The sequence below is a fragment of the Cydia fagiglandana genome, chromosome 7 (genome assembly GCF_963556715.1).
Source record: "Cydia fagiglandana chromosome 7, ilCydFagi1.1, whole genome shotgun sequence".
In the NCBI taxonomy this organism is placed as follows: Eukaryota; Metazoa; Arthropoda; class Insecta; order Lepidoptera; family Tortricidae; genus Cydia; species Cydia fagiglandana.
In genome coordinates, this window is record NC_085938.1 from 131316 (window position 1) to 147400 (window position 16085).

The following is a 16085-nucleotide window of genomic DNA, read 5'->3' on the forward strand; positions in this document are numbered from 1 at the left end:
AGGGTTCCGTACTTCAAAAAGGTCTTGACATGACAGAGGGCGGCAAAATCGACAAATTATGCTTGTTATTTAAATTTTACAAATAAATTCTGGTCTACCCTATCTGAACAGCACATAAAATATTTTTCATCACACTTGCTCGGAAAAGATGTATTTACACGTAGGGCTTGCGGGCGGGAAATTGAAATTTTCGCCCTAGGGCGGAAAAAATCTTTTCCGAGCAAGTGTGATGAAAAACACTTATTTACACGTAGGGCTTGCGGGCGGGAAATTGAAATTTTCGCCCTAGGGCGGAAAAGTGTTTTATACAGAAGTTTGTTTTTATTAATTCTCCTTTTTTTCCTTACAAGTGTGATGAAAAACATTGTGTGTGCCACGGGCGGTAAAGAAATTCCGAACTCGTGAACATTTTAAGCCCTCGCTTCGCGTCGGGCTTAAAATTGACACTCGTTCGTAATTTCTTATTTCCCGCCCTTAATACACAATGTACTATTTTGACCCAAATTTGCCGCCCCCTAAAATCTGCCGCCCTAGGCTTCAGCCTACTCAGCCTAGTGGTAAATCCGGCACTGATGGGTACCAAATAATGAAAGCTAGTAAAAATACCATTTTAAATATATGTCAAACTGTCGGGTCTTTTGTTTGTTTTAATAATAGTTGCAGTTTAATGTAACAGAAAATTTATACTTTTTTCAACTTGATGTACTTTTCTTATTTTTTACTCACAAAGCCCTTTCATCGGGTACCCCACATGGTATGTTTAAAAAAAATAAAAAAACTGGGCAAGTGCGAGTCGGACTCGCGCACGAAGGGTTCCGTACCATAAAGCAAAAAAAAAAAACGGAAAAAAATGCAAAAAGAAAACGGTCACCCATCCAAGTACTGACCACGCCCGACGTTGCTTAACTTTGGTCAAAAATCACGTTTGCTGTATGGGAGCCCCACTTAAATCTTTATTTTGTTCTGTTTTTAGTATTTGTTGTTATAGCGGCAACAGAAATACATCATCTGTGAAAATTTCAACTGTCTAGCTATCACGGTTCGTGAGATACAGCCTGGTGACAGACGGACAGACGGACGGACGGACAGCGAAGTCTTAGTAATAGGGTCCCGTTTTACCCTTTGGGTACGGAACCCTAAAAATTAGTTTGTACTGCAGACTTTATCACGTCACAGCAACTACCCTCACCACTTTCGCGCTTGTCATCTCATATATTTGTATTCAGGGCATTATACTGAATGCGTCGATACCATATTCATCCATATCCGAGACGACATGAGCGAAAATCGATTTCTAGAAGACTTTTCTTTCGTTGGCCGGGCCACTAAATGATCAATGAACCAAGGCCCCTACGTTTATTGTTCTATTCGACGGCGCAGCAACTAGTATCATTTCTCTCTCCTCGCTCTTTTAAAATGCCATTTGTCAAAAAAGGACAACCATACTGCTGACAAGGTGAACTTCAAATCAAGTGTTGCCTTTTTTGATGCATCCAGGCTGTGTATGTGTGCGTAAAAGCGTGTATGTGTGCTTTTTTAGGGATGTGAAAAGTCGATTTTAATCATGTTATATATCGATAAACGCTACACAGCGGAACGAAATAGCTATTAATTGAAGCTTCAATATCTTCGTTAAACATATACTTAATTGAAATGCTAATGAATAATAAATATATTAGAATATAATAAAATAATTCAATTATTGCGGAACACATATCTTAGTAGGTATTTATGTATTTTAATTAAATATCTGAACTTTCCCTTGGTTCCCTGCTGGGGCGTGACGATAAAATTGTGATCGGATAACCACAATAAAGAATAAAAGCGTTTTTGTTCATTTTAGATATCGTCAAACCTTTGATGTAAAATTAAAATTGTAAGAAATGTCGATAGTTTATCGATATGACTTTATCGACATGGCTACAGCAAGGTGGTGTTAAATTGTTAATCGTACACTAAACAAAAGTGGCAACAGTGACAGCTCGCTGAGACCCCGTCTCTATATATTATAAGTCTATGCAATGAACACGCGTTTCATACGACGTTTTTCAACAATCAACACACTTGCGAGGAAAAAACAAAACGTTATCAAATTTTTATTGTCAAAACAGTAACAGTTCAATTTTCAAAATGTGGCTTAATTATTGCACAAAAGCTGGGCTGGGCTTATAGGCACTTATTTATCCGCCAGTCCATTGAAGTTTACGCTAAAACACGTTTTCCAAGAAAGACTGGGCGTTTTTGCTGATTTTCCTTTGCACAAAAGTTTCATATGCCGCCAACATTTTCACCCGATTTTGATGGTAAAAGGCTTTCGTTTTCTGCTATTGCCTGTATTACAGTGGAACCTGGATAATTGCAATCTCAAGGGACCGGCCAATTTTTGTCAATTAACCAGGTTTTTCATTTAAGCAGGTCGTGTCAATTAACGAGGTTCAAAAAATCGTTGTGTCAATTATAGAGGTTTTCATTAATAGAGGTTGCGTTCTGACAAATTTCTTTTATGGAGGTGCAAATAACCATTTTAAGTAGATTTACACGCTTACATTCTATATATTGCTTCCGTCTATACTTGCACTTTTACACTACATTAATTACCACTTTATTTTCTTATCATTTGGGTTTAAAAAATTCCCTTGAATTGTAGAAGAAAGTTTTATTAGAATGTAAAAAGCATACTTTGTTTTTTATTGATCAAAACTATTTCACCTACTACAGGCTGTGATAGATACCCAATAAATAAATTAAATTCTGGATGGAGATATAAATAAAATGATCATTGCTATTAAAATATTGTTTCTGCTGTATACAACTACCTTATTTCAATTACAGAGGTAATAAGCAAGACTCGTTTCAATAATAGAGGTAAAAACAAGAGCAAAAATAACGGATTTTTTTAGCACAGTGTCAATTATAGAGGTCTTAAGTTGCGATGTGGTCAATTATAGAGGCAAAATTACGAAAAGCACTAAAATCTAAATTGCAATTATAGAGGTTCCAAAATTTCAATTATAGAGGCCTTTTGGTCTCAAGGGACCGGGACCGGACTTTTGGTTGCAATTATTGAGGTTTTCCATTTATCCAGGTGCCAATTAACCAGGTTTCACTGTAGTACATCAGCTTGGCAAAAAAGACTAGAAATAAAAAAGTGGCAACACTGTAGTGTCGTCCCGTTTTCTTATATACCGGGTGTGGCCTGTAATATGAGCAAAAAACTAAACCGCAAGCTGTACTCCTCATACTGACCAACATTTGTTCAGCGACTAAAAATAACTTGAGGTTTGATTTTTAATACACTTTAAAGTTTATTCTAAGACGTAATGTAAGTATTGCAAATTTTGTTATGTTTAAGGCATGACAAGCAACGTCAGTCACAATGATAATGGCGTGGCGATGGCGTCCATTGAAGATAATATTTATTTTGTATGAAAAATAGGGAGTCTAAATACTTCATAATTTTTAAAAGTTGTTGAACAATAGTGTCACCGTTTGAGGAGTACAATCTATGTTTTAATTATTTGCTCGTGTTACAGGCCACACCCGGTATATTTGTTTGAAAGGGACACTACACTTTTTATTTCTATTAGTCTTTTTTGCCAAGCTGTATTACTGGCAGCGTCAATTTTATGTTCTTCAATGCTTGAAAATTACATTTTCGTAAATATTTAAACTAAAAAAAAACTGGGAAAACTATAAATACGGAAAATAGCTGGCGCGTTATTTTTTTTCTACGCACGGTTCAAATGCGCGCGCAAGGCAAAGGTGCGAACGAAATCAACAAACAGCTAATTTTAAAAATGTAAAAAGTATTTTTCACCTCAGCAGCTCGAACAAGGGTACTTTGCTTCTTAAAAACATTGAGCAAAATGCGATTTTGCTCACTGAGTCATTTTGTCTCACTCAGTGAGCAAAATGACATTCAAGTGACATTTATAGTCAAATGTCATTTCAACATGCGGGGTCTAATACAAGTTCGATATACTTGGGTTCTATTATCTCTGTCCCTTTAGGTATGTTCTCACTGCTTAGGGTGAAAAATTTTGTGTACTACACGAGATCAAAGTTATTTACATCTCGTGCGCTTTTGAATCCCTTACTACGCTCAAGATTCTAAATTAGATTCACTCGCTACGCTCGTGAATCTAGTATAGAATCTTTCGCTTGCACGGGACTCAAAATAAGCACTCGAAGAAATATCAAACTTTGATCTCTTGTTGTACAAATAACTATATAACCGACGGATGGATACCAAACCGAAAAATTGTTATGTTTATTCATTAATGTAAACTTGGTGAAGTCAAGTCAGTAGAAAAAGGCGGCAAATTTGAAAAATGTAGGCGCGAAGGGATATCGTCCCATAGAAAATTTGAATTTGAGCGAAATTTTTTACTGACAAAATTTGCTTGACCAGCTTATAATTTACGAGCGAATATAAACTTTAATTTAGGTATGTTTCACAAGATAAAACCTCTTTGAACATTGAAAATCTCATATGTAGTTGGATAAAAAAAAATGTATTGCTCGACCGAATTAAGATTAAGAAGGCTCCGTTTCCATGCTTATTATCAGTTAACAGTTACCTTCTTAACTCAGTCGGATTATCATCCATTAAATACAAGTGCTATAATATAATGAAAAAGCACGCGTATTTAATATTTAGGATTATTAGCCTAAAAAACGGTTCAATAACATCCACGTTACGAGCAAGTGTGTTGAAATAGTAGATTACAGTGCGAAAAGTAGGATATTCGCAACAAATGGCGATAAATTAAAACACGGACGAAGGGAGTGTTTAGTGCTAGTTACCACTAGGGCGGTAAAGTAACACCATATGTACTGTAAGAAAAGTAATAATGCAATGAGGATGTATTTAGAATTTTTTTATTAGAGTAGGTACACTTGAAAATACATAAATTTCATTATTAAATAAGTACCTCCTGCCTAGTATCCTATCTACGATATTTAAAGTACTTTCCCTTGATGCCCCATAGTCTTGGGAAGCCATGTATACCTATCGTTCCTACTAAGCAATGTGTAAAATATAAATATTATTAGGTATCACAGTTCAAAATGACTCAGAGGTCGACATTTTATCTCATCTCTTCACTGGAGCGGAGGGAGGCAGCGGAGCGAGCGGTGATTTTATCCATTTTTTGGATTTTAACCTCACTCACCGCTCCGCTGCCTCGTTCGATTCTAGTGGACAGGCAGCCTAATACTGGTCACAATGCAAAACTGGCCTGTCAAGATTAGCGATGACGTAGTGCCCATTACATGACTGGCAAGTGGCAGCTTCCGAAGCTTTCTTGATCTTAGATCTTAGTTGGAGGCTGAGAAAAATCAGCTTCCCAAACACCCACTGCATGGTCGGTATCTACCGGAAGGTTGCAGTTGTCAGAACCGTCAGGCGGGCAGCAGTCAGACCCCGCACGGGCGAGCGGAGTGCGCGTGTCTGGCGCGCATGTGTCGCTCGAGGTCGCGGCGCCGCACCAGCAGCTTGCCGCACACGCCGCACGCGTGCGCGCCCCCCCCGCCCCGCGCCGCGCCGTGCAGCTTCACGTGCTTGTTCAGGTTGCTCGGGTCGCCGAACGCGCGCCGGCAGTGGGGACATCGCAGCGGTTTATAACCGGTGTGCGTGCGGAGGTGGATCTTTAAACCGTAGCGGCGCGAGTAGAGTCTGCCGCAGTAGACGCAGGCGTGGCCGGCGCCGCCGCCCGCTCCGCGGCCCCACGCCGTCGCGAGCGCCTCCAATGCCGCCGGCACCAAAGTCGGTGTCGGCGAAATCGTCGTATAAGGCCGAAACGCGCTCCGCAGATCCAAAGGTGTAGTTGTGGCGTGTATTAATGTGGAGAGGAAGAGCAGAGCTGAAGGTGTCCGGCAGGCTAAAAACAGGTGCACCCGCAGGATGTGTGGGGCGTCGAAGCGGGAGTCACAGCGGTGGCAGCTATACTCGCCTCGACCTGAAGGGAATTTACACTTTTTATATTACACCTTATATAAAAAAAAAAGAAAATGATGAATCTTTGCTGCCTACTTGCTAAATCGTTGCTTTGCTAGTTTTTATTACAGTAATTTGATGTTTTGCGTACCTATCCACCTAGCTGAGTGAGGACCATTTAGCGCAACTTTTCATTTTGTGTAACTATTCTTAGTTTTAAGGTTATGTTATTGTGCTAATAAATGCTTTCTTCTTCTTCTTCTTTCTTCTTCCATTTCGTTAAAAAATGGACGTAGTTACGCGAAAACGTTCCAACCCACAAGTCACTCGAAAATGAGTTACCATAACCAGGGTACTATTTTTGACATATTACATCATGTGCACACAAAGATGCTAGTATTTTTAGGTTAGTTTCATCAATAAAGTTTGACCCAAATGTTCCAACCCACCATTATACCAAGGACGTGTACTCAAAATAAAGTAAAAACATTACATGCATACTGAAACATATTGTTAAAAACTCCTTATAGAATAACATATCGTTATAATGTTCCACTTGTCTTGAAACATTATACTAAATTCATAAAACGCACATTTAATTTTTTCTTAAATGATCCATGTATGTTGGAACGTTTTTGCAAAATCTTTATACATTTTTTATTTCTGCAAAAATGTTCCATGTAATTTGAAACCTTTTAGATTAATCCATACTGTTTTTTTAAGCTGCGAAGACTGTTCTAAATAAATTGGAACATTTTATTATAACATATTATTTTCTAATTTTTTGCTATAAACGATCCACATATACTTGATCCATTTTTGCTATTAAATATGTTCGAGAGAAAAAAATTTTTTTTACCAAAATAAATAACTATGGTATATTTAAGTTTATGTATTTAGTCAAAACAATCAATGGACTATTTACAATAAAGGTGGCAACATTATTACTCTTTGCTCTCGTAAAATGACAGCACCAACGAAACGCACATGTGAAACGAAACGCCGCCGCGGACCTACCTGTCATTAAATGTCATGTAGCTGGTTTGTTAGCGCACACCGTTGTATGGGGACCTTGCACTTTGTGACTATGCGCTGAAACTTGGCACAGTTGATTCTTAGCTGGTCTTGAGCAGATACAGACCGGGGAGACATCGAGAGCCACCTCTCAATTAGTGGGGGGGGGGGGGGGGGGGGGAAGTTCAACACTGCCGCGCTTCACTTGGAGCTGCATTTCTCTAAAACTATACCTATTAGGGCATGTAATATATTATTTTCGGATAAATTAAGGACAAGGAATCTACTTTTAGAACAAAAAATGCCCTTTCGAACAAAAAAGTGAGTAAAGTAGAAAAGACTAAATAACGTATTTTACATTTTTTTATAATTACATTTAAAAAAAAAAAGAGTTGCAGGAATCTGAAAAAAAAATGCCGATGTGCCGCCGACATATTTATGAATATGGAATTCTTAGAGATTTTTGATTAAAATAACTCATTTTTAGTTACTTTGTCAAATTCGATCTCGTCGAGATATTAATCTCGATCTCGAAAGTGTGACTCTCGAGATCTCGAAACACCCAACCTCAAAAAAAACAAAAAATTAAAATATTATACCCAATCTCGATTCGGATATTTCGTGCGAGATTTCGAATCGCCAATCTTGTACCTAAAGAATTTTGTAAACCCATGACCATGCAATAAAATAAATTTCATATCAATTTCAATTTTGAAATATTAGAATCAAAAAGTTCAAAATAAATTTTATAGGTACATAACTTCAAAAATGTGTTCCCTCTCAACCCAAAACCCCTTGTCTCTCAGGATGATCTAGATATTTTCACACAAGACGGTTTATCGATAACTTCTTACATCACTAGATTCTTCTTCCTCGCGTTATCCCGGCATTTCGCCACGGCTCATGAGAACCTGGGGTCCACTTGACAACTAATCCCATGATTTGACGTAGGAACTAGTTTTTAAGTAAGCGACTGCCATCTGACCTTCTAACCCAGAGGATAAACTAGGCCTTATTGGGATTAGTCCGGTTTCCTCACGATGTTTTCCTTCACCGAAAAGAGACTGGTAAATATCAAATGATATTTCGTACATAAGTTCCGATAAACTCATTGGTACGAGCCGGGGTTTGAACCCGCGACCTCCAGATTGCAAGTCGCACGCTCTCACCGCTAGGCCACCAGCGCTTCTTACATCACTAGATTCTTCTTCTTCCTGGCGTTATCCCGGCATTATTATCGACATTAAATGTCGACGATTGCCCATCACTTTTCTGCCTGTGTACTTATTTAGAAACTTGACTCCGCCCTTAAAATTAGTGCGATAAGTACAACTGCAGCACAGGCGAAACATACTTATTTACTTACTTACTTACTGCCGTGGCGCAGTGACCCGAAGTGGATCTTGGCCTCTGACACTAAGGAACGCCATGCTTTTCTGTCATGCGCCGTTTCTGTCCAATCGACGGCACCGAGCTCGTTCAGATCTTTCACGACCTCATCGCTCCAGCGATACCTAGGACGCCCAACCGGTCGTCGACCCTCCGGACGGCCCGAGTACGCTCTCCAAACCGCTCGATCTTCACCCATACGGACCACGTGCCCGAGCCATCGGAGTCTTGAGGCTTTCGTTTCTCCGACTATATTGGGCTCGGCCACTAGATCTTCGATTTCCTGGTTCCTGCGTAGGTATCCTCCATGAGCCATCTTCTCCGCGAGTCCAAGTATCTTCTGGTAGATCCTCCGTTCAGCCACCAGCAGTGCGTATTCCTCTCTTTGTGTTAGGGTCCAGGCTTCGCATCCGTACATCAAGATCGGTCTGATTATAGTCTTGTATATACGGAGTTTCGTCTTTCTGGTCATTAGCCTGGACACCAACACTTTAAGAAGAGCAGCTGTGCACCGGAGCGCGTTCTGAATTCGGGTTTGGATCTCCTCTTCCCTCCGATTGCTGTCTGTGACGATACACCCAAGATATTTAAATTTCTCTACACCTTTGTAAGAGGTTTGTCCTATAGTGAGATCTTTCCTACAAATAGAGTTATTTCTGTATCGCTTCATATGAAGGTACTCAGTTTTCTCCCGACTAATTCGTAGGTCAACCTTCACTTCCTCTTCCTCAACGAGCAAAATGACGGTGAAAACGGGAGTCGGCCTAACAGACCGGTTTGATGTCGGTACGGGTCTCAAGCAAGGGGATGCTCTCTCTCCCATACTTTTCAACTTGGTGCTCGAATATGTCACCAAGAAAGTTATAGCCTCTGGTGGCGGAGTAGAGTTGAACGGTAGGCACCGAATTATTGGGTATGCAGACGACCTAGCCCTTCTGGGGGAAAACGAGGCGGATGTCCGTAGGGCTGCTCAGAGCCTAGAGGACAGGCGAAACATCCTGCGTAAAAATCTCAAAAATCGAGGTTTCGTACTCGACTGTTTCCTCCTCCAAAACTTAACCAATCAAACTTAAATAACCAAAAAGAAGAAAACAATGTTATATGCTTTAGGTCAATTTAAATTCATTACATACACTTAAATTCGTTTTGGAACGTTTATGCATAATTGCTATTTAACAAGTTTCATACAAAATTAAATTTAGCGAAAACGTTTCAAACTCGTTTTACCTATTTATATGCCCCTTGTATTATGTATTTACAAAAAATATGCATATCATTCAATAACCAGTTTGGCATTCCACAGTAAAACCAATAGTATTCTGAAATAATTACAGGGAAAAAGTGTACCGCTAAAACACAAAATTGCGTTTATCTCAAAATGGGGTCGCTGTGGGTTGGAACGTTTTCGCGTAACTACGTCCAAATATAAGCATTGAGTTTAGTAGTTAATTATGTATATGTTTAGAAGTATTTTTTATGTTGTTTACTAATGTAGTTTTATAAGTGTCTTGTAGGTAACTAACAATTTATGGATCTAAGGATTTTTTTTATAGGAAGAAGTACCCACCTAATTTGTTATCCGGCGTAAGCTGCGGCACTCCTGCGCGCGCCAGCACATCCTCACTGGGCCAGAGCAGCAGCTCAGAGTGCGGCGGCGCCGCCGCCGTGATAACCACGCGCCATGCGCCCGGCGCCGCCGCCGACGCCGACGCCGACGCCGACACCGGCTCGAGCATGGCGTTCCCGGGCGCAAGCCGTGCGCGCGCTGCCAGTGCCGCCGCGCCGCACGTGCCACGCGCGCCCGCCGGCACCAGGTAGCCTTCTGCGTCCACGTCCACATATACCTGTTAATTAAATATGTTGTTTTTAAAATGAACCCGCATCGCATGCTGTAATTTGCACAAGAGTTGGACAGTCCGACTATCTAGGTATAATCATCAAGTATTAAAATATCATTTTCGACAAAACGCATCACCACATTAAATCATACAATATTACACATTTTTAGAGCGTTAACGATTGGCACGATAGCTACGCATCAGGTACAGACTTGAGGATTTGGTTATACTTTGTGGTTTAACTGGTTTTAGAAATAAAACTAAAAAGAAAACACATAAGCGTTTACTGACTGGTTTGTGATCCGCGTCGGCGTCGGCGGCGGCGGCCAGCAGCTCGGCGGCGGCGACGGCGCGCGACGCGCGGCCGGCGCTCAGCCCGCGCAGCGCCACGCACCCTGCGCCTCCCAACATGCCACACGACTTGCTGTTGTGACGACACTTATCGTCCAAGCTACTAATTGCTTGGCACGACGCTACGATCATATGGAGTTCACTACACTTTAACCTATACTACTACTATACTACTATATAGGTAGTTACTTTTTAGTGGCACAAGTTTGCTCTAGTTTCTTTAAGAACTAATCAAATAAGAATAAAAAATCTAGTTTTTTTGCAAGATTTTACTGGCACCAGAAAACAAAACAGATACTTTGCATAATTAGATTTATTTTAACACTTAAATTTTTTCATGTTGGCTATAGTGTGACCTGTCTGTTGTAAGGTTGATGGCAGAGAGTACCCAGAGAGTGACCGGCGCGGGCGCTTGTCGAGGTATATATGCCCCCCGGATCCTCCTCAACATTTCTCGACCACTTATACGTTTCGTACGAATCTGATCCTTATTTCTTCAGGGTTCAGGTTTATCGCCAAAAGGGAGTGCCCACCCTCTGAGGGCGTGGAGAATCGCCCCGCACCGCAGCATCCCTCGCTAATCGCGCGACGATTAAACTATTGTTAAATTTGCTAAGCCCGCTGACAAGTGACGATACCAAAAAAATTAAATACACTTGTCGGGGATTATATATGGCCAAAAAATATTAAATTGATGGCCTATTTATAGATATTACCTACGCTACGTGTTGTATTGTACCTACCTACCCTCTACCTTAGGTAAGGTGTATTCGGGTAATACCGAATGTCGGATAATTCCGAAATTCAGATGAAAATCACCCTTAATTCCATCATAATAAAAGTCTCTTTTCGGAATTATCCGACAGTTTTCGACATTCGGAATTACCCGAGTAAACCTTACCTAGTTTTTGCGTATTTTTTTCTCTACCTTCTCTACTAATTATCTATGAACGGTGAAGTAAGTGGTGGTATGAAATATAGTATGTAAGTATATGTCATTTCATTACCTACACGCTAATATGACTACCACCACCACTCCATGCCGTCAAGAGTGAAATGACAAAGAAGTGAAGACATACCTAAGTACTAGATAGATAGGCACCTACCTATAGTTTTAATAAACAAAACACGTCGATATTTGTAAGAATAAAATAATACTACCTGCTTATTAATCATAAGAATTTTATTCCATAATAATAATAATAACAAATAAGGGTTTAAATATGAATAACTACAGAACTACACCTACGCAATGTACAAACGTCGCGGCTCGACACAGACAACATAAGGTTTAAACAATAGTCAACAGTACAAAATGAGGCTAATTTTAACAAACATAGTACCCACTGAAAACTTAAGATAAAGATAGTAGATTTATAAGTGAGCAATCACTGCTGTTGCAAAAATATTTCAGTATGAAAAACGATTAAGAAAGTTACAGGTTATAAAAAAAAATGAAGTCCAGTTATTGATGACCTAGGTACATACTTCTTTATTTAGTTATAGTTAGGGAGGCGAGGTAGCTAAATGGCGTAATTCAACGGCGCCGTCGAGACCTATCAAAATCGAAAGATAAAATAATTTCGAAAAGAAAAGCTCGTATGGCAAAAACCATTTTAGCGGTGGGTTTGGCGTGTACGGTTTTTCAAAAATGTTAAAAGAAACAGTTACTTGGGCATTCTCGAGCGCGTCAGATATTCATACTACGTATGCCCCGAGTGCCTCTGATAACAACGGTATACTAATCTGCCGGTTTGCGTGGTGGGGGTAGGCATATAAAGTAGTCAAATATGCAAAAAAAAAAATTTACTCGAGCGCGTCAGATTTTCGGAAGGGGTGTTAAGTAGGCCCCAAGGAAGCTTCCTTTAAAAAAACTGACGATTTCGGCGTGACGATAAGTTACGATGAATTTTTGAAAATGCAAAAAAAAAAAGTTTTTTTGAAATACTCGAGCGCGTCAGATTTTCATAGGGGAGGTTTATCTCGGTATCCTGAAAGCATATTTTTTTAATCTGACAAAAATGTTGGTGGGTTCTCTTAATCTGACCGATTTTATGATGCTTCAAGTCAAAAAGTTTTAACTTTGGACAAAAATGTAAAGAGACCTTTTTTGTGTAAAATAAAATTACCTTTTTTGTTTATTTAAACTTTTTTTTTGTAAAATGTATCGTTCGCGACTTATATGCCGCAACGCGTTCTTAGGAAGACGAAATGGCTCCTCCACACTTCCGGTCATGCGGAAACCGGCAGATTTTGTATTTTTAGTAAGTTTTAGATTATATTCTTCAAAATAAAAAATAAAAAAATCGCGCTCGAGAATGCCGGATTAACGTTTTTTTTTTACAAGTTCGCGACCCTATAACTCGGCGGCGTCAAGGACTTATCGTCAGATTAGTTAAATTTAGTCTTTAAACACTAAAATCAACCCCCAATATCTTAATCTGACGCGCTCGAGTATTTCAGACTATCCATTTTTTTTTACTAATCTGATCGTCTATCCTAGGCGCGCGTCACTACATATAGAGCTAAATACTTTACAAGGTTGTTCTATTAGGTCTAAGGTATCTCTCATATCTTAAACTGCCACGCTCGAGTATTGCCGAAAATTCCCCTATTCGCCTCCCTAACTATTAGGCGACTTGCGAAAATGTTATAGCCACTGCAGGAATTCTCACAATTAGAATTTTCCTTTAACTCGCCCGTTATTTAAACCACGTGTTGTAGATAAGTTATTTTTGTTGTAGTTATATATTATCTTTCTAAGAATCTACTCGGTAGGTAATAACTTTCCTAAAAACCTGCGTATGGACGGAGTCACAGCTACTATATTTACAAAGACCAATTATCCAGCACGCGAAATTGCTTGTGATGAGTCTGGGTTCTCGAAACTACGGCTCGGAGGTCTGAACCAGCCCGTGATCCCTCCTATTGGGCTCGTGGAAAAGCTGTGTTCTACGTCGGCACTGCAACAGAAAAGACATACGTTTAGTAACAGAATGTTCGCGTTTTAAGGAACGCTTTTTAGGTTACAAGTGCGTTGTCACCAGAGAATAAGCATATTATTAGGTACCTACAAGATTTTATTTATTTTCGGTCAAATCTTGAGTTAGATTACTTTTAAAAGACAAGTCGACGAAAATGTTAGAAGTAAAAAAAATTACAACATAAATTGGGCATTACACGTAGTGCTCGTTCCTATTCCTACTACCTACTGTTCCATATTCTATTCCTACTACCTACTGTAGATTTTGTAGTACAGTCACCTGCAATAATATGTTACTAGAATAGAAGAGAATAGAAAAATATTTATTCAGGCAACATTAAAAAATGCACAAGAAAAAATAATATAATATGTGAAACAAGTAGTATACAAAACACAATGAGACATAATTATTAAAGATAAAGATGTCAGGCTGAAACGGTCTCCTCTCAGTAATGCAGTTACTCTTCGAAGGCCGCAAAAATATGTGACACGCTCCAATGGCTCTACAAATAAGATCGTGTCAGATATTTATGCGGCCCTCGTTGTGTAGGTAACATAATATTGTGGGTGACTGTCCCTACGTCTATTTTCAGTTTAACCTAAAGATCGTTGGTCCAATTTTCAGTTAATTATAAAATGGAGTTTTAGGAATTACATTTCCAAGACGTTAATGGTTTTGAAAGGTTTTGTTGACTTGTAGGTACGCGAACACTCGCGTACCTACAAGTATTAGTAACAAAAATAACGTTAGCCACTCATAAAGGTAAGTATTCAAAACTTTAGTTACTCCGAACTATTCAATCGATAACTCTGCAAACTAGGAGAACATATATAGCTGCCATCTGCAATCTGTCCAAGCTAAATCTGCGTAAGTGCTTAATGCCAACTTCAAACATTAAGAACATTACACAACGCTTAGATTGCATTCACCGTGTTTGCGATTCTTCTTACCACCGATGTGTACCATCGTATCGGCGATACTGTTGACTGACAGTGACCCTTATTGCAAAGACATAAAGTCCACCAATGATGAGTGAACTGTTGGTTTTGGTACGCTGGATTAAGCCGGCGAGTTAGGTCAGTGCTCGCGCGAGCGACTGCCCCGGTACTGCCCCGGTGTTTGTACAAGAGATGCGGCAGAAAGTGCACTAATTAATATATAATTACAGTCGGAATATGAAGTGTGAAGCAAAGTGTACATACGTTACTTACAGCGTTGCGTTAGTAAATGTGATAGTGTATTTATTATAAACCCGTATTTTAAACATCTGTAAGTAGATATCATTTTAATTTGCCATAGTATATTAGTAGTAGTAGTGGTTTTTATTATGGTTTGCATATCCATATCGTATCTAAAGCTAATTGTTGACGTATCCGCCAATCTTGCCTTCAACAATTGTAGCACGTAGCTTGGCAGCTAACTATGGCTAGTTGGGTCGTAGCGCGTGCTACGAAAACGACGCGTGCGTCTCTACTTTAGCTGAAAAATATCTTTGAGCGTTCAGCGTAGCACACCGTCAAGCTTCAATGCTTTTCTAAGAATACAAATAAACCTTATTAGAGGTGCAATTCAAATATAAACGGCTTTTCGTATCACCACACTTTTTATGTATTAGTTTAAGATTCCATCGTCTGCACGTTCTTTAAAACTTTTTATATGTATATGGTAGTACAACATCGGATAAAGTGATGAATGATTTTTACAAAATAATTGCTCACTTGATATAGGTACCTATCCACCCAGTTAACTAAAGCCGCAAGCAAAAGGCAGTCAGTTTACATTTCAAAAGCAACATTATTATAAAACAATTTAAAAACTACACCAAAAAAACATCCACCCCATTAAATGAAATCACCACAAATGCGACACGTATTGTGCCTTCATTAAGTGCTCCAAATTGTAACGTTTAAGCTCTTTACACTATTGTTGGGCGCGTGGCGTGTTGACGCAGCTGCGCGCGCGCAGGCATGCCAGACTCTACTCTAAATCCTCTGCAGTAAGGCTTCAAATCTACTGTAACGCCTATTATGGTGGGTCTCGTAGTCCATTTCAAACAGCACTTGCAATTTTGAGAACAAATGCATTAGAATTTAAACTAAATGCGGCATACATAAGAGTTAGTTTGGTATGGGTCAAGATATGGCCCTGGGCAGACAAGACTTACGAAAATATTGACTCTGGACGCGGAAGAGCATGGGACAAGACAGGTGGCTCTAGGGACCTCTTCGTGAATGGTCATGTTTACTACAGAGTGCTCTGTCTAATTGTTTTAATAGATGGCACTAGGAAGCAGGGTAAATAGGTACTTATTTATTTAAGTTAGATGTAAAAATGAAAGCAGATGGTAATTAACGGATGTTGATGAAAACAAGAGCCTCGAGGAATAATATTAGTCGACACTCACTAAACAACGCCGTGGACACTGAATCACACTCACCACTGTGAGCACGAGGTGAACTCGCCTCGTACTCATATCAAGATTATCAAGTCAATATTATCGCACAATACTCGTATAAAAAATCTTACACCCGTCCCAGTGGGAGGCTGGAATCAGTTCTTATTTTTTTATAC

General features: G+C 39.5%; 2 protein-coding genes across 3 annotated transcripts in view; both read right to left on the bottom strand.

Annotated features, from left to right (window-relative positions):
* Window positions 1–5383: 5383 nt before the first annotated feature.
* On the bottom strand, window positions 5384–10662 carry LOC134666162 (zinc finger protein 596). Its single transcript, XM_063523317.1, has 3 exons — window positions 10471–10662; window positions 9909–10185; window positions 5384–5960 (listed from the first exon to the last, which is right to left on the bottom strand). Exons 1-3 carry the CDS (start codon window positions 10660–10662, stop codon window positions 5419–5421), a joined length of 1011 nt encoding a protein of 336 aa, XP_063379387.1. The 3' UTR covers window positions 5384–5418.
* A 2363-nt stretch (window positions 10663–13025) lies between these two features.
* LOC134665667 (radial spoke head protein 3 homolog) overlaps window positions 13026–16085 on the bottom strand; it is a 34265-nt gene continuing 31205 nt past the window's right edge. The window contains exon 8 of one of the 2 annotated variants that reach the window (XM_063522604.1): window positions 13026–13493. In XM_063522604.1, coding sequence (XP_063378674.1) covers window positions 13483–13493 — 11 coding nt within the window. In that variant the 3' untranslated portion in view covers window positions 13026–13482. The remainder of the gene's footprint in view (window positions 13494–16085) is intronic. The other variant, XM_063522605.1, reaches the window with a different exon arrangement.